General features: G+C 34.1%; 1 protein-coding gene across 4 annotated transcripts in view; it reads left to right on the top strand.

Moving 5' to 3' along the window:
• ERCC6L2 (ERCC excision repair 6 like 2) overlaps positions 1 to 26,382 on the top strand; it is a 137,118-nt gene that overhangs the window by 50,468 nt on the left and 60,268 nt on the right. For all 4 annotated transcript variants that reach the window (XM_047829810.1, XM_047829807.1, XM_047829808.1 and 1 more), the window contains 9 exons: positions 2,720 to 2,913; positions 6,645 to 6,806; positions 7,225 to 7,432; positions 10,303 to 10,443; positions 11,474 to 11,587; positions 12,489 to 12,608; positions 18,528 to 18,599; positions 19,203 to 19,348; positions 22,026 to 22,121. In XM_047829810.1, coding sequence (XP_047685766.1) covers positions 2,720 to 2,913; positions 6,645 to 6,806; positions 7,225 to 7,432; positions 10,303 to 10,443; positions 11,474 to 11,587; positions 12,489 to 12,608; positions 18,528 to 18,599; positions 19,203 to 19,348; positions 22,026 to 22,121 — 1,253 coding nt within the window. The remainder of the gene's footprint in view (positions 1 to 2,719; positions 2,914 to 6,644; positions 6,807 to 7,224; positions 7,433 to 10,302; positions 10,444 to 11,473; positions 11,588 to 12,488; positions 12,609 to 18,527; positions 18,600 to 19,202; positions 19,349 to 22,025; positions 22,122 to 26,382) is intronic.

Raw genomic sequence — 26,382 nt, 5'->3', positions numbered from 1 at the left:
TACATTGCTGTTTCTATTCTGGCAGTGACATGCATTGTTGCATTTATTATTTCATTTATCATTTGAACACCTTTGTTTTTAAACGCTATACAAAGTACTGGAGTTATAGTGGTAAATAAGAGAGCTCTGTATCTCATGGTCATGGACTTTGCAAATTACAATACTAATATGATATATAGTAGTGGCTGAGTTTTAGAATTAGACAGACATGGGTTCAAATACTTATTTTGCCATCTAATAGGAGTAGGACCTTGGGTGTGCTATTTAACATCTCTACACCTTAGTTATCTCATCTCATCCTTTATTAGGAAAATACTAAATACTCCCACTTTGTAGCATTTCTATGTAAAGTCCTTGTGTTAATATTTGTCAACTACTTTGCACAGTCCTTGGCATACAGCAAGTGCTCAATAATGGTATGGTGATTATCGTTAATACTGTACCTCCTACCACAGAAATCATCACATGAAAAACATCTTTGGGTATTTTGTCACAGCCCACATCACATCATTTTCCTAAAGCCATAGTACAAGAAGATTCAAGATTTAAAAGCATGTGTTTCAATTATTGAACGAGATTTGTTGAAAGAGATAAAAGTAATTCAGTATTCTCTAGTTGAAGGATTAAATGTGGCCTCTATTGATGTTAGTAATATTTAAGTAAGCAACTTTTAATTCTATGTATATTACATTTTAGATCTAGTTTTTAAAATTGTTTCTTAGCTTCAGAATAACAAATAATGTTGTTTTATGTGCAGTGACTTAGCTGGACACTGCTTTCCATTTTATTGTTTTGACATCTTGTGCTTAAGTAAGGCTTGCTAAATGAAATATTATTCATAGCATGGTAGTAAAGACTTTACATTCTTCTTATATACATTCTCTGGACTTTGCAAATGGCATAACTCAGTTCTCTGACCTCTCAGTACTAAAACGGGTTACTGAACTATTTTATTTACCTTTTGCAATTTCAAAGACCAATAATAAGAAATGTCTTCGTTTTAAAACTTGTTGAATCCGAGGGCTGATTCTAGGAATCTTTAGATTCATTGGCAACTTTGATGAATGATATCTGAAGTGGAAAACTGCTCAAAGTGCTCAGATGGAGTTTGGACCCATCATTTTCATTTTGTAATAACAGAAATGGGGGGATGGGAAGAAACTATACTTGGACTTAGTATTTGTATCCCAGATTTTGTTTTGAAGGTAAGAGAATAATAGAATTCATAGGATAAACTCCAAGCCAAAAGGCAAAAGTATTTGAGATGAATCAAGTATGACAAGAAAGTATTTATGTGTGTTTGATGTTGGGGTGGGAAAAAGGAGCTCTGCCATTCAGTGGGTTAATCTTCTGTTCTTTCTTCTTTCTCTTTCCAAAATACAATCACAGCTTTGAATTCTTATACCTGACAAATGGCCTAGCTGAAATATTTCATAGAAGAGAGAGCAAGATTTAGACTAGTATTGTATTAGTTAATTTTTGCTAAACTGAAAATTTTCAGTATGTTTAATTTGCTGATCTTTATCGAGTAGGACAAATATAAAACTTTAGGAAAGAAACTTGTAACACTATTAAATATAATAGCTTAGAAAGAGTGATAATAGTGAGAAATAAAAACATTAAAAAATTAAAATGGGTGATGACAGCAGGATTTGGGGTTAGTACAGGGAAGGTCAGTGGAACCCCAAAATATTCATGTGAAAACTAAACACAGATACATTGTTAATCTTCCACAAGGACTGCTTTGGTTGGAGGGTTAGGACATACGTCCCATTTATATGAATTCAAGGGAGAACTGGAGGAGATTAAGTAAAAACAGTAAGTATTGATAACTCGTAGGGATCGTTGCTATAAAGATGGTAAAGTAATAGGGGATAGCTGAAGAGAGTTGTACGTTTAAGGAAGAGGATTTGGGGTATTGTTTTGTTTTTTAACTCTGGGAAAAATTAGAACTTACTTGCTTGTGGATGGATGTGGTACACTAAAAAGGGAAAGTTAGTCTCATAGGGCAGTTGGAGGCAGTTTCTCCAGCATTGATTTTATGTTGGCAAGAAATGATGGCAGCCACGGTGTAAGTTTAAGGTTTATTTTCAGATAAGAACATGGACAATTCATCCATGGTAATGTGTGGGAGGGCAGAATACATGAAAATAAATACAGGTAGATTATTGACCTAATGGTAAGAGAGGTAGAGGTTTTCTTCTAATTGCTTCAATTTTCTAATGAATTTTCCAGGTCTCCAACTGACAGTATCTGAAAGAGGGAAAGAGGAAATGGACTAGGGCAATGCAAAGGAAAGAGCTTCAGAAAACCATGTATTTCAAGAAAAAAACCTGTCCTGCTTTATATATTACCCCCTTGGCTCTTGAAGTTATTATTTGGGTCCTGATTATACTCTTCTCTTTTGGAAAATTGCTTCTCTCTTATCTCTCAGCTCTTTTTTTTTTTTTTTGGCGGGGAGAGGGGGGAAATAAAAAACAACTCTTCCTTTGGACAGAGTTAGATATCTGTTTTATCCTAATAAAAGAGAAGTGGATGACAAAGTATTTTTGACAGTCTTCTATATCCAGATATATCCAATCACTAAGTTGTATTTATTCTTATTAACTGCAGTGCCAGAAACTAAAGAATAGGACTATTGGTATTCTGGATTTCTTTTTTTTTTTTTTTTTTTTTTTCATTTAAAAAATATATCATAATTTTTTTCTTCTTCTTTTAGATGTTCTTAATAGTTGCTCCTCTTTCTGTACTCTACAACTGGAGAGATGAATTGGACACCTGGGGATATTTCAGAGTCACTGTTTTACATGGTAACAAAAAAGACTATGAACTGATTCGTGTAAAGCAGAGGAAATGTGAAATTGCTCTAACAACTTATGAAACACTGCGCTTATGTCTGGATGAACTGAACAGGTAATGGGAATAATGAGAATGATTACATTAATATTCTGTTTACATCCCTTTATATTGTGATTTTCAAAAAAGCTCCAAATATCCATAGCATAATTTAATTTCATTTAAGAATTATTGAACTAATTTATAACTTATTTTCTAAGAAGGAAAAACCTTCAGATTTTATACAGTCCATTGTATTTCCTTTATTCCCTCTCCAAACAATGCCTGTTACAGAAGGATAAGACTGTCCTAAATCTCACGTACAACCTTTTGTGCATATGGCACCTCTAGACTAAGATGGTGATTTTCATGAATGATTTTAATTATGGGAGTTTGTTGTGAATGTAGATTGGCAAAGAATACATATACATATTGAGAATCAGTATTCCAGGACTATAAGTACCCAAAAGAAATGAACTGACTTAATGCCTACGTGCATCTTAAGATTTTAATGAGGCATCTAGAGACATAATTATAAAGGCATATGAGTGTTGCAGCATGTAAGAAAGGATGCCTTGGGAGCATCCTTTGTAAGAAAGAACATAAGGAACCTAACTTTGCTGCAGAGTGAGGAGAGTTGTCAGGGAGCTTCCCAGAGAAGATGACCTATGAGCTGGGTAAGAATTGAATGACGAAGGGTGCCTGGGTGGCTCAGTCGGGTTAAATGTGTGACTCTTGATTTTGGCTCAGGTCATCATCTCACGGTTTGTGAGTTTGAGGCCCTGTGTTGGGCTCCACACTGCCAGTGCAGAGCCGGCAGGGATTGTCTCTTTCTCTGCCTCTCTCTCTCTCTCCTTCCCCTGTTTGTGCATGTTCTCTCTCTTTCAAGATAAATAAACTTAAAAAAAAAAAAAAGAATTGAAGGATAAGTAAGAGTTGAAGAGTAGGGGAGTAATGCAGGCAGAGGGAACAAGCAGCATTTGCAGAGGCCTTCAAACAATAAAGATCACATTACTTTTGAATAAATGAAAGCAGTTTTGATACTTTCTGTATCTCATGGCTGCAGCATACGTGTAAGAGGGAAGTGGCTGGGAGACAACAACAGTGTGGTAAGCAAGGAACATCATAAAGGGTATTGAAAGCTGTCTGGAGAGCTAAGGATCTTTATTCTTTTTTTTAGTTTTTTTAAAAAAAATTTAATGTTTTTATTTATTTTTGAGATAGGGAGACAGAGTGAATAGGGGAGGGGCAGAGAGAGACGGGGAGACATAGAATCCAAAGCAGGCTCCAGGCTCTTAGCTGTCAGCACAGAGCCCAACACGGGGCTTGAACTCCTGAGCTGTGATATCATGACCTGAGCCGAAGTCGGACGCTTAACCGACTGAGCCACCCAGGCGCCCCTATTCTTTTTTTTAAATATTTATTTGAGAGAGAGAGAGAGAGAGAGAGAGTGAGGGAAGGGCAGAGAAAGAGAGAGGGAGAGAGAGAATACCAAGCAGGCTTCATGCTGCCAGCGCAGAGCCCCATGTGGGGCTTGAACCCCATGAACTGTGAGATCATGACCTGAGCCAAATTCAAGAGTTGGACTCTTAACTGACAGAACACCCAGACACCCCTAGGGGTCTTTATTCTTAGAATGACAGAGAACCCTTGAAATGTTTTCAGTAGATTACTAATATGATAAAAATGGTCAGATTTGCATTTTATTTTATTTTTTAAGGTTTATTTATCTATTTATTTTAAGTTATTTATTCATCCTGAGAGAGACAGAGACAGCGTGAGTGGGCGAGGGGCAGAGAGAGAGGGAGACCGAAAGTCCCAAGCAGGCTCTGCACTGTCAGCTCAGTGTGGGGCTTAAACTCACAAAACTGTGAGATCATGACCTGAGCCAAAACCAAGAGTCAGACACTTAACCAACTGAGCCACTCAGGTGCCCCTTATTTATCTATTTTGAAAGAGAGAAAGTTCCCTCAATTTCATGAACCATGAGATCAAGACTGAGCTGAAACCAAGACACTCACCTAACTGAGCCACCCAGACGCCCCTAGATTTGCATTTTATAAGTAATCTAGTTGTTGTGTATACAGACCAAGGAGAGCCAAACTAAATGGAGAAAGACCAATTAGGAGGCTTATGTTGAGCTAACTCATGTCCCCTCCAAATTTGTAGGTTCAAGTCCCAACCTCAGGGACCCCAAAATGTAACTGTATTTGGAGAAAATATTCTTAAAGAAGCAGTAAAGTCAAAATGAGGCCGTTAAGGTGAGGCCCTTGTCCAATCTGCCTTGTGTCCTTAGAAGAGAAAGAGATACCAGGAATTTAAGTGCACAGAGGAAAGAATACATGGGGACACAGCAGGAAGGCAGTCATCTTTAAGCCAAGGAGAGAGGCTTCAGAAGAAACCAAGCCTGCCAACACCTTGATCTTGGATTTCTAGATTCTAGAACTGTTGTATCTGGCATCTTTTGCTCACCATAATATTTTTGAGATTCATCCGTGCTATTGAATGTATTTGTTCTTTTTTAATGTTGAGTTGTATTGCAGTTTATGAGTATACGATATTTTGTTACCCATTTATTTGAGGATGGATATTTATATTTGGGTTTTCCAGTTCATTATTATAAGTAAAACTGTAAGGAATAGTTAGTTATGTATAAGCCTTTTTTTAAACATACATTTTCATTTATCCTGGGTAGACATATTTTCATTTCCTGGGAGTGGAATGTTGGGGTTTTATGGTTAAGCATAGGTTTAACTTTAGAAGAAACTCCCAAACCATTTTCTTGAGTGGTTGTATCATTCTATTCCAACTAGTGATCTACAAGACTTCAGTTACTTTGTATATTCACTAACATTTAGCATTGTCGGTCTTTTTGTTTTTAGATATTTTAGTGTGTCTGTGGTGGTATTCTGTTGTATAATTTGCATTTTTCTGGCCTATGTATTCATGAAAAAAAGTGTTTATTCTATAGTTGTTAGGTGTAGTATTCTATAAATATCAATAAAGTCAAGTTAGGAGCTGTTAACACTTAAGTGTTCTCTTACTGATTTTCTAGTTGTTTTACAATTTCTGAGACAGGAATGTTGGAATCTTCAATTATACTTGAGTATTGTTAAATTTCTCCTTTCAGTTCTGTCAGCTTTCAATTTATATACAGTGTTTTGAAACTCTTATTAGGTACACACACATTTATGGTTAGTATTTTTTCTTATGAATTAATCCTTTTATCTTTAAAAAACATGCTCCATTTTATATCTAATAATTGTGAAGTTTTATCTGATATCAATATGGACAATATAGTCTTCTTGTACTTACTGAATATTTATCATTTGCTATCTTTTTATTTGAATATATTTTTATATATTTAAAGTGAGCCTTTAGTGGTTAAGGTATAGTTTGATCTTGCTTTTGTATCCATTCTGATAACCTGCCTTTTATTTGGAGTGTTTAATCCGTTTACATTTGATATATTTATTAAAGTTGATTTAGATTTACCATTTTTGTCAGATCTAGGATTTGACTTTACTTCACTTAGAAGCTAATAATAGTATGCTCCTGTTTCAAGAAAGCTGTCAGAAATACAGGGGTAATCTGAGGCACGGAGAAGTAACTCACCTAAGCCTACAACAGCTGTCAGTGGTAGACATTAAATTTAAACTTTGACCATCTAATTCCAGAACTTGAGCTTTTATTTAACATATTATATGACCCCAAAAGATGTTCTGCACTTACATAAATGTAATAAGGTATTCATTCACCATGTAGGATAAGTTTTCTAAACTTTTTCCCCTTTTTTTCTCACTTTGTAGTTTGGAATGGTCAGCTGTCATTGTGGATGAAGCTCATAGAATTAAGAATCCAAAGGCTAGAGTAACAGAAGTTATGAAAGCTTTAAAATGTAATGTCCGCATTGGCCTCACTGGAACCATTCTTCAGAACAACATGAAAGAACTGTGGTGTGTTATGGACTGGTGAGTAAAAACACTTTTTATGTTTTGGAAAATTTTTAATATTTCTTTAACTTAGTGTTACCTTGTTTGCTAATTAATAGTTTCTGGGGTGGGGAGGGGGGACCCAAATACAGCTATGTTTACAGATGTATTTGTCCCAAACATGATATACTGAGTAGAGTCCCATGAAAACCTTTCTTTATATGTTAGTCTCGGTCCTTGAAGTAAATATCTGAACGTATTTACCAATTCTGTCATCTTATAGTTATTTACTGAAACTATCATAAAGAAAGAACACTCTGTTTTCTTTTATTTTGTTATTGTTACCATTCATGAACCATCGACTTAGTACTATTTCTTAGACTCAGAAAGAAGTCAATGTGTTTCTTTTTAGATAATTGACCAAAGCCCTAATATTTTTGTTATTGCCTTTATATAGGGCTGTGCCAGGACTTTTAGGTAGTAGGATCTACTTCAAGAAGCAGTTTTCTGACCCAGTAGAACATGGTCAGAGACACACAGCAACAAAAAGAGAACTAGCTACTGGCCGAAAGGCCATGCAAAGGCTTGCAAAGAAGATGTCTGGCTGGTTTCTCCGGCGTACCAAGACTCTGATCAAGGATCAGTTGCCTAAGAAGGAAGACCGGGTGAGAACTGCATTTGTTTAAATTATTAATTTCTCATATTTTATTTTTTTCCTGAAAAAATTCTTTTTAAAAGAAAATCTGTCTCCTATGGTATTTTATGAATATAGGGTTTTTTCTGCCTGAGTAGTATGGAAAAAAATATTATGTACAAAATTTCAGAAAATGTTAATTGAACCCAATCTAGCAGGTTAGCTAGCAGGTTTATTGTTAGTATGCATTAAATTCATTTCTCTTATAAGAAGGCTTTTGCTGCAGTTCTTCCTCAGTTGGAAAAGAAGAGCTCTGTCCCTAATTTGTTTTCCATTCATATTTTATCCTTCATATATTGCCTACTATCCACAGCCCAATATAGTCCATGAGACCTTAATTACAGCCATAGGACCACAGTGATTAAAAGCTTTGTTTTTTTTAGAATGCCATTTGCAGTTATACAACTAACTTAGTTTGAAGAACTTTAGGAGAGTTATAATTAAATTCTGTTAATTATTTAAGAACATTTGAAGAGTAAACCTTAAGAGATTTTTTTTTTTTAATGTTGTGGTCCTCTTGTATAGTTTTTAATCTGGTAGTTCTTCTTGCTCAGGTAATGGAAAAAAGGTTTTATAAATTACCATGAACTAAGTTTAATTAATGTTGTCCCAAATAAGGGCAATGCTATCAAATACTCTCTAGTCTTAGGATGTCCTGTTGATTTTTACTTTAAAAAGATAGACTTGAAAGGAAAATATGTTACTGATATGCAAGTTGGGGAAAATGATAAAATGTTTGACTTTTTTTTAAGTTCATTTCTTTATTTTTGAGAGAGAGTGCGAGCAGGGGAGGGCAGAGAGAGAATCCCAAGGAGGCTCCACGCATTGCGGAGCCTGACACAGGACTCAGTCTCGTGAACTGTGAGATCATGACCTAAGCCGAAATCAAGAGTTGAATGCTTAACCAGCTGAGCTACCCAAGTGTCCCAACATTTGACTTTTTGATCTAAAGCAGATATTGTCATTTAATTGGAATACTTAATGAACCCTCACTTTTAAAAATATTTTGTGCAATTTTATGTATATTATTTGTCTATCCAGTAGGAACAACAACTAAAATATGAAGAAAGAGTTGTGCACAGAGTGTCTAGAGCTTGGGCTCTAGAGTCAAATATTATAGGCTTGAATCCTGACTCCCTACTTATGAGTTTTATGACCTTGAGCAATTTGCTAAGTCTCTCAAACCTTGGCTCCCATCTGTTAGATGGGAATGGTGATAGTTTTTGCCTCACATGGTTGCTCTGAAGTGTGTGGCATGTAAGAAGTGTTTAGTAAATGTTACTACCTGTTTTAAAATACTTGGGAATAAATTTAACCAAGGAGGTGAAAGACCTATACACTGAAAACTATAAGAAACTGATGAAAGAGATTGAAGAAGACACACATGAATGGAAGGATATTCATGTTCATGGATTGGAAGAATTAGTATTGTTAAAATGTCCATGCAATCCCTATAAAAATTCCTATGGCAGTTTTTTTCAGGAATAGAACAAACAGTCCAAAAATTTGTATGGAACCACCATATACCCCAAAATAGCCAAAGCAATCTTGAGCAGGAACAGCTAAGTTGTCAGGTGTCACATTTCCTGATTTCAAACTATATTACAAGGCTATAGTAATCAAAACAGTATGGTACTTGCATAAAAACAGACACATAGACCAGTAGAGTGGAATAAAGAGCCCAGAAATAAACCCATGTATATACAGTCAACTAACATTTGACAAGGGAGCCAAGAATACTCAGTAAGATGCTCTTTTCAATAAGTGGTAGTGGGAAAATTGTATATTTATATGGACTCCTGTCTTCTACTACTCACAAAAAGTAACTATAAATGGGTTAAAGATTAAAACACAAGATGTGATCTTGTAAAACTCCTAGAAAAACAGGGAAAAAGCTCCTTGACGTTGATCTTGTGATGATTGCTGATGATTTTTTTGAATATGGCATCAAAAGCATAAGCAACAAAAGCAAAAATTTAAAAAGTGAGGTTAATCAAACTAAAAAGCTTCTTTATAGCAAAAGAAACAACAGAATTTGTCATTTTTTAGCAATACTATTCTGTTGTAGTGATATAAATACATAAATATTTATAGATAGATGGTTTTTCCTTTTTGTTCACATTTTTCAAAATCTTATTATGAGTTTTATGACCTTGATTATATAGAGCTACATCTAGAAGACGTTTACCAGTTTCCAGTCCTACTAGAAATCTAAGGTAAATTATATCCCACATAACTTAGTGGCATTATTTTATCATATTTTCTTCTTTTCTTGGAATTGGACACAAAATAGAAACTTGTAGTTGTTTTATGTGTATTTTTTTAATTCTTACCTTTACTAATATTAGAAATTTATACCAGGATATAAAATACAAATACTTTATGCTGTTTTTAGTATAAATTTTCAAGTAATTCATTAAATACTATTCATACGATTGTTCTAAAGTTTTCCCTTTTCTCATCTACTTTTTTATCTGACCTAAACTGTAGTCATATATTTGCATGATGGGCTAATAGTATGAAACCCTGAAATATAGAGTACATTCTATATAGAAATATATTAAGAAAACACTTAACTTATTTTTTCATATTTTGATTCCTTTCAGTTGAAAAAAAAGTTCTGTGAGATTTATTTGAAAATAAAGTTATATTTATGTAGTTTAGGGTAAGATGGTAGCAAAGAGTATAGGAAAATCAGGAGAATTTGTCATAATAATGTATCTAAAAGAAAAATAGTTTATCAGCAGTTTTCACTCTTAAAATTTATAAAATCTGTTGTGCATTGTGACTATTACTACTATAAAAAAGTACCGATAATCACCTTGTGTTTTATCTTGGCAGATGGTGTATTGTTCTCTGACAGATTTTCAGAAAGCTGTCTATCAAACAGTATTAGAAACAAAAGATGTGACTTTGATACTTCAGTCTTCTGAGCCTTGTAGCTGTAACAGTGGCCGGAAAAAGAGAAATTGTTGTTTCAAGGCAAGCATTTCTGTGTGGTATAGTCACGATCTTGGTTTTGATTACACAGTTGTCTATTCTACTGTAAGAGTGAGGAGCAGATAAAATAACTTTTCCTCAGTTCCCTAAATTTAGAAACCATAAATTAATAAAAAGGAATAGTTTTCAAAAATATTTTACAATATCAAATAGTAATCATAGCAAAATACAGTATTCATATATCTTTTCAATAAACCAGTTTTTCAGTAGCTCTCAGAAACTACTAGTAGCTTCAATTTGATATCCTCCCTTTCAACTTTTATTAGAAAGTAGCCTACTTTCATCTTGAAATTTCATCTAATTTTTAAAACTTTCTCATTATCCCTTACTAGTAAACTTACTCTTTGATAGCAGGCTTAAAATATTCTGATAGAATATTAATAAGAACTGTGTTTTGGTATAATATTTTATTTTTATTTAGAAACAAATATACTTTGTATTTTTTTAACCTATCTATATTTCCTGCCTGTTTTCACCTATTTTATTATCAAGTTATCTATCAAATATCCATGTACATAGAGGGACCCTAAATAAATATTTCTCTAGATTGATATTTGTTCCACCTCTCATTTATTTTGCTGTTTTTAGCCACCTCACTTTTTTGTAAATGCACAGTTTCCTAGGAAGCCTTGGAATATAAATGAGAATAGTGAAGGGCTCTGTTACAGCCCTGCCTCCATGCCATAGTTTTATTACCAGGGACCTCTTCTGGCAGCATTTCTATCACTGTGTGTCATGAGGATAAATACTTTCTGAAATGAGGACTTTCTCCCCTCTTTTTTTTTTTTTTATTTTTTAAACATCACTGTATTATGGTTCACCAAAAGTATGATTCCACATTAGTGATGCATGGATATTTTGTGTAACAGTTGACCATTATTTTCTCAAAATGTATTGTGTTAGTAGTAACCAGATGATAAATACTAGTGTAAGTGATAGATTTCATGAAGTAAGTAGTTACATAGCCATGTTAGTTCCTTGCTGTTTTTATTTTCTGTCTTTCTGGTTACAGACCAATTCACATGGCGAAACAGTGAAAACCTTGTATTTCAGTTACCTTGCAGTCCTTCAAAAGGTAGCTAACCATGTTGCACTACTGCAGACTGCTAGCACCTCCAAACAACAGGTTTGAGTTGGCTTTTTGTACTTTTTCATGATGCTACTAGTATAAAGATTTTATATTTGGTATAAAATGTCAGCCAATAAAGATATCTTTATTTTTGTATGCAATTAAAGAGGAAACTAAACTTGCTCATTTTCAAATTTAGGTGTCAAAGAAATATATGCTCATATGTTTTTAATTGAAGTGAGAAAACTAAAACCTAAGTTAAAATAACAGTTCTTTTTTTATACCTGTGATAACGTTCATATATTCGTTTTCCTAACATATTTTGATGTAATTACTAAGTAAGATATTTGATGAGTCAGTCCTCTTCCACTAATCATGTGTCTAATTCCATCTGTTCAATCTATTGGATTAAAATGTATTTGTAATAACCTGTATATTAAATATTAGGAGTATTTCCCAAGCTGGCATAAATGAGTAATTTCAAAGTTTAGACAAATGCAATCATTTACTTTGGTCATTTCGATTGTATCTTATTCTAGAGCACAACATAAATTTAAAAAACTTCTTTAAAGCTTTTTACATAATGATTTTCTATTTTCTTTTTGTGTTATAATCTTAATGCTGTTTAAATGTAATTTTAAAATTTAATAAGAATTTAATATTGTTCTTTGATAGTACTGTTTGCTCTTTAGGAAGTATTTGATTTCTTGTTTTGGAAATCATAAAAGAATAATGATAACATTATTAGTCCTATCATTATCTCAGAACTCATCAAAACCATATGTAATTAACATTATCACTTTAAGGTTTTCTGAATTATTAGTCTGACTTAGAGAAGATAATTTCTTCAAAGTAATATGTTCCTTCTAAATAGAATTTTTTTCATAAACAATCTCAATTTATATAGGCTTAAATGTGTTAAGTTGAAATTTCTTTTCTTCTACCTTTTCCCCTTAAGGAAACACTTATCAAAAGGATATGTGATCAGGTATTTTCCAAATTCCCAGATTTTGTGCAGAAAAGCAAAGATGCAGCCTTTGAAACACTCTCTGACCCAAAATACAGTGGTAAGATGAAGGTAAGTGCTCTTCTCTCAGGCTGCATACACACAAGGATGATATTCAAAATATTTATCGGTAGTGTGACAGGGACACCAACTAATCAGAACAGATACCCAAACATTCAGAAGAGACTGGCCAAAGATGACTGGCGTAGCTGTGTCAGCATTTACTAGCTCACAATGAACCATACATGCAGTAGGGTCTCACTTAGTGGTTACATCAAATACACTTTAGACTCTCCTTATCAATGTATTAGACGTATGCCTGCTTAAAAATGTGCGCTGTTGTGCTGCATATATAATAGCTTGTCTTCAAATGTTTAAGGAGATAATCTACCAGAAATACAAACGCTAATGCCAGATACAAGGAGGAGGCTATACAATAGCTTGGACTTAGAGAAAGGAACTTCTTAAAGAGTTCAAGGTGGACAAGACCTTTCTGTCTATACTGAATTTTCTGCCTCTTGGTTTCACTTGCCAATCTGTATTGGAAGGTTACTAATCTCATTTGTGGCAAGGGAGCATTTGTTGTACACTAGGAAACTGACCTGTAGGTGCTGCCCTTGGTGATATATTACTAAGGGAAGGTGTGAAAAGTATGGCTAGGTTCTCCACCCATGACATAGGCCTGTGACAGCTGCATGATTGCTGACAGCTTCCAGCCTTTTTGCAGCAGACTTTGCTTGTTTAACTCTTTAATAACTGTCAAGAATCTTTATGGATTCAGAGACTATTACAGAACAATTCTCAACTTTATGGTTTAATTTTTTAAAGAGTAAGTTATTTCTTTTGGCTAAATAAATAAAATAAGAAGTAATTCGAGGTAGGTTGTTCTTGTTTCTAAAACCCTGGAAATATTTTTAGCAGTTAATCTACATAAATTCATCATAGTGTAGTTTACTTGGACCTCTAAATTCAATAAAATAGAATAAAAGCCAAGAAGATTACCTTAAATACTTGGGTATATATTTTTTTAATTGAGATATAATTGGCATATAACATTGTTTTGGTTTTAGGGGTGCAAAATAATGATTTGATACATATGTATATGGCTAAATAATTATCACAATAAGTTTATTTAATATCAATCACCACACATAGTTATTTTTTCTTATGATGAGGCCTAGTAAGATCAACTCTCTTAGCAACATTCGGATATATAATACAGCATTGTTAACTATAGTCACCATGCTATACATTAAATCCATAGCACCTGTTTATCTTACAATTGAAAAGTACCTTTTGACCACCTTCATCGATTTTGTCTGCCTCCACTCCTAACTTCTGGCAACCACCAATCTGTTCGCTGCACCTATAAATTCAAACTTTAAAAAAAATTTTTTTTAATTTTTTATTTATTTTTTAGAGAGAGAGAGAGAGACAAAGTGTGAGCGGGGGAGGAGCAGAGAGAGAGGGTGACACAGAATCTGAAGCAGGCTCCAGGCTCTGAACTGTCAGCACAGAGCCCAATGCGGGGCTTGAACTCATGAATGGTGAGATCATGACCTGAGCGAAAGTCGGATGCTCAAACGACTGAGCCATGCAGGCACCCCTCAAACTTGTTTTTTTTTTTTTAGTTTCCACGTATAAGTGAGATCATACAGTATCTATATTTCTTGGTCTCTCTTATTTCATGAAGCATAATGTCATTCATGTTGTTGCAATGCCAGGATTTCTTTCTTTTTTATGACCAAATATTCCATTGTATATGTGTATTTCATGTTTTCTTTATCCATTTATCTGTCAAGAGACACCTAACATTTTTTCCAAGTCTTGGCTGTTATAAATAATGCTGCAGTAAACATGGGGGTGCAGATGTCTTATCGAGATCAATTTCACTCTTTTGCATGTGGCTGTCCAGTTTTCCCAGCACCATTTATTAAAGAGAGTATCCTTTCCCCTTTGTATATTCTTGGCTTCTTTGTCATAAATTAAGTGACTATATATGTTTGGGTTTATTCCTGGACTCTCTGTTTTGTTCCATTGACCTGTCTGTTTTAATGTCAGTACCATATAGTACCATAACTTTGTAGTATGGTTTGAAATCAGAAGTGTGGTTTCCAACAAGGCCTCCAGTATTGTTGCTCTTTCTCAAGATTGCTTTGACTATTCAGGTTTTTTTGTGAGTCCATGCAAATTTTAGTATTGTTTGTTCTTATTTCTGTGGAAAATGCCATTGGAATTTTGATGGGGATTGCATTGAATCTATAGATTGCTTTGAGTAGTATGGACATTTTCCAACATTCTCAGCCTACGAACACTGAATACCTTTCTATTTATTTGTGTCTTCTTCAGTGTCTTATCATTCTCAATGTATAGGCCTTTCATCTCCTTGGTTAAATTTATTTTTACTTGGTTCTTTTTTATGCATTTGTAAATGGGATTGTTTTCTTAATTTCTTCTTCTTATAGTTCCTTATTAATGTACAGAAATGCAATGAATTTTTGTAGATTGATTTTGTATCCTGTAATTTTACTGAATTTGTTATTTTTAACAGTTTTTTGTGGAGTCTAGGTTTTTGATATATAAGATCATGCCATATGTAAACAGAGACACCTTTACTTTTTCCTTTGCCATTTGGATGCCTTTTATTTCCTTGTCTTGCCTTATTGCTCTAGCTAGGACTTCCAGTACAGTGTTGAATAACAGTGACAAGAGTAGGCATCCTTGTCTTATTCCTGATGTTGGAGGAAAAGCTTTGTTTTTACCAGTGGATATTACATTAGCTGTAAGCTTGTCACATATGGCCTTTATTATGTTGAGGTATGTTCTCTCTATACCCACTTTGTTGAGAGTTGTGTATTTTTAAATAAATAAGTTTGTATTAGTGAGAATATTCTGTTTTATTATCACAATAAATAATTCAAACTAATAGTAGTAATTTCCCTACCAATATTTCCTAACAATAATAAATCTATTTTTGTCATCCATTTTATTGACTTTTATTTATTTACGTATTTATTTATTTAATGTTTACTTATTTTGGGAGAGAAAGAGAGAGAATGAATGGTGGAGGGACAGAGAGAGATGGAGAAAGAGAATTCCAAGCAGGCTCCATGCTGTCAGCACAGAGCCTGACGGCTTGATCTCACAAACTGTGAGATCATGACCTGAGCTGAAATCAAGAGTGGAAAGTTCAACTGACTGAGCCACCCAGGTGCCCCGACTTTATTTATTTTAAATAAAACTATATAAAAAGCTCAATTAATTTGGAACTGAGCACTTATTATCCCATAATTCAAGCCAATAGAATATTTTCAGAAATCATGGCCTCCTTATGAAAACTGTATTATCTATTTTATATATTTAAATATCATTCATTGTGACTCTTCACTAAAAAGTTACTCTTGATATTAAATGGAATTTTATAACTACTCATTAATGTATATTTAGAAATAATGTCTGATTAAAATAATTATTACATTTTTTTTTGTTATGAGTTTTAGAAGGGAAAAAGCAAGCATGAATTATTGATGGAGTCTGGGTTGATGTCTTTATATGTGAAAGGCGCCTATAATTTACTTTGTGAGAGAACACCAACAAGAAAGAGACTGATATTAATAACCTAAGGTTATATTTTTAAAATTGTGTTTCATCATTTGATTATCAACATCACCTGGTAATTTCGTGATACAAAATGTATAGGCTTATAATCTATTGTCTCTGGGGTTAAGAAATCCAAGTTGCATGTACTTCTTGAATTCAAGTGATGAAAGATACTAGTTCTGCTTCTCTTATTATAGGTCAGCCTACAGCTGCAATTTATTTGTTGATATAATGCTCACTGTACCCTTCATACCCTCAGAACTATATTCATGAACTCCAGCTCTTTCTGTTAAATGTGAAGGTCTTTTTTGACCTCAACTACTATTCAAACAGATGGTCAAAAATTGCACTTATTCCCCTGATAAGAATCCTCATTTTCCCTTCCCTTGGGAAATACCACAGAGCTACTTACTGTGAGGGGTGGGGGAAAAGGCTTAGAAAACCAAGTTTAGTGCTGTTGGGATCATATAGGGGTCATGTTCTTCTCTAGGCTTGACTAATTTGAGAAAAGTTACGTTCAAGATTTCTTAGTGTGAACGTTGTTATTTACAGCATTCCTTGATATTTACCCAAGTAAATTAAAAACTTAGTTCACACAAGAACCTGTACACAGATACTTTTAGCAATTTTATTTATAATTGCCAAAACTTGGAAGCAACCAAGATGTCCTTCAGTAGATGAATAGATAAGTTGTGATACATTCAGACAATAGACTATTATTCAGCAATAGAAAGAAATGAACTATCAAGCTACGAAAAGACATGGTCACCTTAAATGCATATTACTAAGTGAAAGAAGCTAGTCTGAAAGGCTACTTACTGTATGATTCTAACTCTATGATATTCTGGAAAATGCAAAACTGTAGAGAAAATAAAATAATAAATGGTTGTCAGGAGTTTGCAAGGAGGGATACATAGATGGAGCACAGGGAATTTTTAGGGCAGTGAAACAATTCCATATAATACTTTAATGGTGAATACATGTCATTATATATTTGTCAAAACTCATGGAATGTACACCACAAGGAATGAGCCCTATTATAAATAATGTTAACAGACTTTAGTTAATAATAATAGTTAATAATTTAATAATAGTTTATAATAATAATTTATTAATAACAATTTATTCGTCCATCAGTTGTTACAAATGTACCACCCTAATGCAAGATGTTAATAATAGGGAAAACTTTGTGCAGGGAGGGGCAGGGATATAAGATGCGGGAGAGGGAGTCTGGGCAAATTCTCTGTATATTTTACTCTGTTCTTCTGAAAATCCAAAATTGCTCTAAAAAAGTCTTTAATTTTAAAAAGTTATTGTATTATGTGAAGTTCAAATGCACATCCTTTATACAGAATCAGTTATTTTATTAAAAAATAAAGCTAATGCAAAACTTACTTTATAAGTTTTGCAAGTATTAAAATTATGTTGACTTGATCTGTGACATTTTTATCACCGTTTGGTTATTTGAGTAGCTTTTTTTTTTTTCTATAGCTTTTTCTGAGGGATTGGACCATGGGGGTCAGAGTTAGCACAATATCTTCTCTTAGTCAATTATTAAAGAGTGTTATATTGAATATGATTTTTTGTTTAAGTTTAAATGCTTATCAGTGAATAAACAAAATTGAAGTGTTTATTTCATAATTCAGAAAAACTTTAGGCTTAGTACAGAAAATTCCTTTTCTTTCCTTTGTGGATTACTTTTCCACAGTGTTCTGGAACTGTCACTGCCAGATGTGGAAATGCCTATTTTAAAAATAACAGTGATACTGTTATACACAGGTTTGGATTATTTGCTTCCTCCCTAAAAGCACTGTATTTGGGGCAAATTATTGACATTTTGAGGTCAGAATCAAATCTGGAAGTCAGGACTTACTGTAAATAGAGAAGCAGAGAGGATAAAATAAGAAGAGGTGTATATGTGACTGATTATTTTAAGAAAACAAATATCAAGACCTAGATGTAATTAAACACATTTCATTATGTCTATCTAGAAAAAATTTAAATACTTCCTAAAAGGAATGCTCTTCTGTAATTTAGTTTCTGAACATATTGTAGGTATAAAGAAAGTGTTTTTTGGAAATTAAATTAATTCATTTAAATGCATCCCATAATCTAAAATGTTTCCTTTTTATTAAAACCAGATGAGATGAAACAAAAGTCTTTGGGAACCTTACCTCATTATTGACAGTATGATGATGAATAACATTTCATGTAATATCTAATACTTTATTTCTCTAACTTGGCAAAAATGAAGGTAATTAGGAAAGAGGACTGAGGTTATGTTGTATAAAAATAATTTTCAAGAAATTCTCTAGTGATGTTTATATGTATAAAGTGTGCTTTTAGTTGTAACTGGTTCATTGGTGGTTGATTTCTGTGGTTCATTTCTAGGTCCTTCAGCAGCTTTTAAATCATTGTAGGAAAAACAAAGATAAAATACTTCTTTTCTCCTTTTCCACCAAGGTAAGTTCCTTCTGAAGTATATACTCTTAATTGGCCCAGCCCTAACTCTTGAGGCATAAATCCTGAGACATAACAGTGTCCAGCCACAGTTTTATCTTATACATACTGTAGAAAATAGTAGTGACATAAGCAACTTTTAAAACAGACACTTAAATCTCAATGATATCAAGATTACTGTCAAAGAGCAAACTCAAAAATTTTTAATTCTCTGTTGATGTTTTTATTAATAATTAAAGTGTTCTTTAAGGCATGTAAGAGATTTTAGAACTTGGAAAATAGCACAAATAATGAAATTCACTTACATAAATTATTTGGCCAATACTTTTTATTTGGTTTTAGTTTCAAAAAAAAATAAAGTTTGATTTTTTTTTTCCCTGAAAGATTGATTTAAAAAACAAACATTGGTGAATATTAAAGTCAGTTTCAGGATAATGGGGAGAAATACATAAGCCAGAAGTCAGGAAAATATTTGTTGCTCTTGTAATTATAAGAAAGAACTTGTGAGCAGCAATTATTAATACTTAGTAAATCTTCTCTCTATAGTGGTACGAAATTTATTAAACCATACATTTGTCTTTGCCCATTTCCATACCTTTTCTCTAGTTACTTGATGTTCTGCAGCAATACTGTATGGCAGCTGGCCTTGATTACCGACGACTTGATGGAAGTACGAAATCAGAGGAAAGAATCAAGATCGTGAAAGAGTTCAACAGTACACAAGATGTTAACATTTGCCTTGTCTCCACAATGTAAGAAAATAAAATTTGATAACTTGATTTTTATGTAATTGCTTTTAAGATTTAGGGTAATTTAAAAATTATTACTGGATTAATTTTCAATGGTTATGATTATATTGCCTTGTTTTATTTGGCTTTGAGGAGAAGCAGCAAAAATGCTATTATATTAATTATGACTGAAATAACAATATCTTGAGTTTTACCTAACCTTTTTTCTCAATTTCCTTATCACTGGATTCTCTTTATATGTCTGGGTTTATAAAGATAACAATCAAAAGAAATGGATGTTTCCTCCCAGGAATTTTCTGTGGTAGTGTTTTTATTCATGTCTGTGGTCAGAACAGTCAGACTTAATTAAGTAATTGAGTTATTAATCAAATAACTAAGAATCATTTGTAGCAGTGGCTTTTAAAGTATGCTCAAGCAGCCCTAGAGAGCTCACTAGGGTTAGTGGGCCAGGTATTTCCTCCCTCTGTCTACCTGGTCTCAACCATAGCAGCTCTACATTAATAGGTTTTATAAAAGTTAAGTCAGTTCTAACACCTATTTATGAATCTCTCATTAAAACCTTTTAAAGAATATATACACTTTAGAGCAAGATTTATGCCAGTATAAACACCTAAGAAGATTAATCCCTTTTGGGGGGCAACAAATCCTTAACTTTTGACATCTAATATAATAAGTACTTTATAGATTTACCCCCACTATCTTGCAAAAAGAATTTCAGAGGACTTTAAAAACAAACGTAGCAGGGTGCCTGGGTGGCTCAGTCATTGAGTGTCCAACTTTGGCTCAGGTCATGCTCTCACAGTTTGTGAGTTTGAGCCCCACATCAGGCTGGGTGCTTTGGCATAGAGTCTGCTTTGGATCCTTTGTCCCCTCTCTCTGCCCCTCCCCTGTTTGTGCTGTCTCTCTCAAGGATAATAATTTTTTTAAAAAAAAAAGTTAAAAGCAAACATGTGAAATGTAAAAAGTCAACAAAAAATTACTTAAAATGAGGCATAAAATTATATATATGATGAATGCGCTACTTACTATTGAACACCGAAATTCTCCTTGAACTCTTGCATTGAGAGGCACTCTGGATTCCCATTTTCCTGTGAATGGATTCAAGGAGTAATTTCTCATATGAGCCCTTACCTACGAGCATTAAATGACATAGGATATTGTCTTCTGTTAAGTTTTATAAAGTACATAAACATGCTTAATTTCTTAAATAATGTCTCCAAAGTAACAAATGCCTTCAACAATACTTCAAATAGTACAGAACTTCTAGACAAGCTGTCATCTGCCATTATTTGTCTGCTCACCCCCGTCTAATTTGATGAGATCTGCCATAATGCTCCTAATTATCTCTATGTTAGAAATTTCTATTTAACCCATTTAGTGAGTTTTTAAAGACTGTATTTTTCATGTTTAAAGCCCTATTGGTATTTTTCAAATCTGCCTAATCATTTTTACTTATATTTTGTTCTTTATGTTTTCTAGCTTTTGTTTCTTTAGTAATTTCAATCATTATTTTTTAAAATCCCTTTTTAAATGGCATTTTTGCTCTGTTAACTCCTGAATTGGGGCTGCTAATCCTTCTGTTGTTCCCTCTTGTTCTTGCTCATGGTACATGGTTTCTTCACACATTTTGTAATTTTTTATTTTGAGTTTATCTATCTATAGAGGGGCTTTCCCCCTCTATTTTAGCCAGACATCATGCCAGCCACATAGGGATGGGAATCCATGTTTCTTGCTTGGCTTTTATTGACATCCCAAGAGTGAGGCACTTGATTACTGTTTCTGTACGTCCTCCACTGACATTGCAGAGGCGACTGGGTTATAGCTGGGCAGAAATGAATGTCCCAGCTCCTCAGTCTTCTGTGATATCCTCTGAGTGGAGGTGAGAGGCACCCCATTTTAGTCAAGCAAGAGTGGAGATCTAATCTCACTCAGCCTTTACTGACCAGGTTGGGTTTCAGGTCATAGATTTTTTTTCCATGGTGTTTCCAAAAATAGGCGGGTTATTATCTAACATTTTCTGTGTTAAAAGTCTATACCTTTCCTGGTTCTTAACTAAAGGAAAAGGGCTTTTCTTGGGCCTTTTTTTTTTTTTTTTTTTGGTCTTGACTGTTGGCATTTCCAGTTTGCTGGTTTCTCCAGAACCCAGTCTGGGATTTTTAAGCAAAAACAAAGCTGGAGAACTCACTGCCATGTCCTTCCTTAGTTCTTACAGTCTCTAGCCATGCTTTGTTCTCTCTACCTTTCAGGTCTTACATTTATTTTATATATGATGCCCAGCATTTTAAGCTGCACTTACTGAGAGGAGTAAGAAGTGCATCTACTCCTGCCTTGGTTTTTAAAAATGTGTATATTACTTTATTTAGTTGGACCATACTTACAATTTTTAAAAATTATGTTAGGAAGACCTTACAGCATCGTATTTGAATATCCAAAACAATGAAAAAAAAACAGTACAACCTATTTACGTGGGCTTTAATGGTCAATTTCTTTTAGGATTATTCTAGAATGGTAGAAAAACTATTCTGTAGCTGTTTTGTTTGTGGCATGTTTGTGTTTTAATCATCTTTTATGATGTTAATGCAGTATTGTGTTGATTTGGTTACAGAAACCTGGCACAATTGAATTAGAAGGCAATGACTATGCTTTTGCTATTTTAATGTGCCCAATTCTGTTTCCTCAGGGCTGGTGGACTAGGCCTCAATTTTGTTGGTGCCAATGTTGTTGTATTGTTTGATCCTACTTGGAATCCAGCCAATGATCTTCAAGCAATTGACAGGTATAATACTGACAAAATTTAAAGTGACTTGCAAATACTTTGAATCTGAAAATACCCCCTTGTGATTCTCTTAAGTTGCTTTTATAATATGACTATGATTAGAAGACAGAGAAAACCTTATTTAAAAAAATTGCATTTAAGGGGCATCTGGGTGACTCAGTTAAGTGTCCAACTCTTTTTTTTTTTTTAATGTTTATTTATTTTTGAGAGAGAGACCGAGCATGAGTTGGTGAGGGGCAGAGAGAGAGGGAGACACAGAATCCAAAGCAGGCTCCAGGCTCTGAGCTGTCAACACAGAACCCAATGCAAGGCCCGAACTCACAAGCTGTGAGATCATGACCTAAGCTGAAGTCAGATGCTTAACCGACTGAGCCACCCAGGTGCCCCTAAGTATCCAACTCTTGATCTCAGCTCAGTTCTTGATCTCAGGGTCATGAGTTGGGCCCTGCTGGGCATGGAGCCTACTTAAAAAAAAAAAAAAAAATGTAATTAAAAATTGTATTCAGATCTGAACCCAAATGGCAGGCTGATAACGGCAATTTATTTTCTTTCTATCTCAGAATCCCATTTTGACAGGATTGATTTAAGAAGGACAGGTGACTCAGTCAGTTAAGTGTCCAACTCTTGGTCTGGGCTCAGGTAATGATCTCACGGCTCTGTGGGTTCAAGCCCCATCTCGGGCTCTGCACTGACAGCATGGTGCCTGCTTGGGATTCTCTCTCTCTCTCTCTCTCTCTCTACCCCTCTCCCATTTGCACTTGCTCACTCTGTCAAAATAAATAAGTAAAAACTTAAAAAAAAAAAAAAGGGAACAAACCCATCATACTGCAGGAAGATAGGAAAGGTCACTACTAGTAGATCAGAAGTTTGGAGAAACTCTCAGAAGGTAGAAGGCAGAATCTGTCTTACAACAGCATCTGTGTAATTAAGAAACCGGCAGAGAAAAGCCACAATCCAAAGTCAGCAGGAGAGCACAGAGAAATTTCAAGCTTGGGGTCAGTAACTATAGGATGTAGAAACAGACCAGAGTGAATTCTTGTTAGAAATTAATTAATGTGCTAACTCTAAAACAATTTCCTCTCCCATACCCAATATAAAGAGAGGTTGGCCTACAACAGATGCCCCTTGATCAAAACTGAAAGAATTATTTCATAAATTTTATAAATAAGTGGGGAATCCGACTGACAAAAGGTTTTTACAGTGGGCATTAGGATCAGATCATAAAGCAGAACTGAACCTGAAGGATTGCTTCCCAGGTCTCTGTGGAACACAAAACGGGGAAATGATTAAATAGACTTATGTACCTTCATGGAAATCCAGACCAGCTTTCCTGTGCAGTCCACCCAGTTCTTCATTTGTAATTATGAATGAAAAACTAAGAGTTATGAGACCTTTTATGGAGCTCCTAGGTGGCTCAGTCAGTTAAGCTTCCAACTTTGGCTCATGGTTCATGAGTTCAAACCCTGAGTTGGGTTCTGTGCTGATGGCTTGGAGCCTGGAGCCTGCTTTGGATTCTGTGTCATCCTCTCTCTCTCTGCCCCTACCCCACTCACACTCTTCTCTCTCTCTCTCAAATAAGCATTAAAAAAATTAAAAAAAAAAATAATTGTGAGACAGTTTAATAAAACCAGCAGTATGAAAGAAAAGGGCCAAGATGAAAACCTGACCCTGAAGGAAATAAAATAAGATTAGGGCACCCTGAAAAAAAGTGCATGGAAAAGAAAACTAGAAATGCTTAGAATTTAAAAGTGTTACCAAATAACTCATTACAAGGTCTGAGTAATAAAATGGAGAAGACTGAAAGTGAAAATTGATATGGAAAATAAAAGGAATGAATATTTGAAAACACAGTGACAGAGCAGGAGAAAAAACAGAAACACATCTTGCTGATATTTCTAAGTTCCAAAGATAAGGGGACTAAACAATGCCTGAATGAGAAAGAGGGAGAGGAAATTATTTATAAAAAAAAAAAAAAAAAAAAGAAAGAAAAAAAGAACAAAACAGATTACCAACAAATGAGAATCCCACTCATTTCTGCAAATCCCACTGTTCCTGCAAAATAGACTTTGAAGAACTGACTTTTCATCTGCATTATAGAATTCTAGAAGACAACAGGGGCGCCTGGGTGGCTCAGTCCGTTGAGCATCCGACTTCGGCTCAGGTCATGATCTCGCGGTACATGAGTTCGAGCCCCATGTCGGGCTCTGTGCTGACGGCTCGGAGCCTGGAGCCTGCTTCGCATTCTGTGTTTCCCCTTCTTTCTGCCCTTCCCCTGCTCATGCTGTGTCTCTCTCTGTCTCAAAAATAAATACAAACATATAAAAAAAAAAAAAAAGAATTCTAGAAGACAACAGAAGTTGTCAAAGTGACAAAATTCATATGATGTATCTGCAAGAAAATAATTTTGACTTATAGTTGTAATCAACGACTAATATATCAATATGTGAGGGGAAATAAATCATCTGTTGACATCTAGGAACTGAAAAATTTATATTTAAGTCTAAATAATTATTGATGGTTTAGTTGAGAGACTTAATGCAGTTATAAAGAAAGGATTCTGAGAAATATAAAGGGATGGTATAAGAAAATTAATAAGAATCAAACACTAAAATTTCATATAATTTCAATAAAACATTGGGAGGGTGGGGGTAATTGTGTTAGCATTATATTTCATCAAAAAAGAATTTGGATATCCTGGTCAGATTTCAAATTTATGCCAAAAAAAAGTGTTCTTAAAATTTTAGCCAAAAATTTAAGGACAACAACTAAAAGAAATTTTTAAAAAATCACTGAGAAAATGTGATTATTTCAGTAAAATGATTGGAAATATGAGTGTATAGCAAGAGGTAAAAGAAACTAAGCATGGCAAATATAAAACCTAACATAAACTGTAAGAAATAAAGCCAAACGTAAAACTTCCTTTTAAACAAAAAAAAAGGTAAAAATGAAATGTTAGATTCAGATTTATGCTTATTGCTATAGATATAATTTTATATATTTATAAAATTCAAAAATACATAGAAGGTTAAAAATAAAATATATTTAAAATCTCATCAGGGAGATGATAACAAAAAGTAAGAACGGCAAAATATTAATAGACTTCAAGGCAAATGCATTGAGGAAAACAAAATGGAACAATCGATGAGGAAAGTATAATAGTCACTACATAACAAAGACAAAACTCTTTTATGATGAGAAATGGGGAAATCTACAATCATGATGGGAAACTTAATATCCTTCTCTCAAAGATTAATAGATCAACTAGGCAAAAAAAGGAAGTATATAAATTATTTGATTAACAGTTATTTAGCCTTTAACTTAATAAATGTATTTAACCATATAATAACTGAAAATACCCACTCTTTCAAAAAACGTTTTAGAGCATACTTTTAAATAACTGTGTATTTTAATAGAAACCACAAGGACTAGATTACATGCCTCTAATTAATACAAAAGACAAGACCCTAGAAAGTAACAATGAGGTTGTAGCTAATAAAAATCTCTCCATATGGACATTTTAAAATATAAAATATATTTTTAAATAACTCTTGTATTAAAGAGGAAATCAAAGAGTGATGCCAGCAAGATGGCAGACTGGAAGCTCTAGGTATATGTTTCCCCATGGGTGGATTTAAAAAACTAGACACTGATTAAAATAACTTTATGGAAGCTATTTAAATCAAAGATCTACAGTTATCAAGCAAATTCCCAATCAAGAAGAAGCTATATTCAAAACTGTAGGAAATTTCATGGCATTTTTACCCATTCTTGCCTCACCCCATTTCCTGGCACAGCACAGCCAGGAAGAGGAAGTAACAGTTCCCTGTTCCCTCCCTCTCAGGTTGGAAAGAGCAGTGTGGAACTCCTTTGCAACTTTCTAACCTATCTGTGAGCTGCCGGAGGGAATGGTTTCTTTTTCACCTGACAGTGCTTAGGTAAGAAACGGTGGCATAGCTTGGATCTCAGACTGGCAGAAGCTGTTGAAGACAGTGATAGGCCCCATTGTGCATGAAAGCAGTAGTGGGACTGTATATTACAGTAGAGGAATACAGTAGAATATATCTAAAGCCCTGAGAAGAGGCTGAGATGAGACTTTTTGAGAAAGTAAGACATTTAAAAGCAGTTGTGTATACAGGAGATATCGGAAAACATACACACCCAAACACACAGGCCCTGGTCACACATAACCAAAAATGACCAAAGACATTTTTTTAAAAAAAATTTTTTTGGGGCGCCTGGGTGGTGCAGTCGGTTGAGCGTC

This window comes from Prionailurus viverrinus, chromosome D4 (assembly GCF_022837055.1).
Source record: "Prionailurus viverrinus isolate Anna chromosome D4, UM_Priviv_1.0, whole genome shotgun sequence".
Lineage (NCBI taxonomy): Eukaryota > Metazoa > Chordata > Mammalia > Carnivora > Felidae > Prionailurus > Prionailurus viverrinus.
The sequence above is the reverse complement of the archived record's forward strand: the minus strand, read 5'-3'. Positions and strand labels throughout refer to the sequence as shown.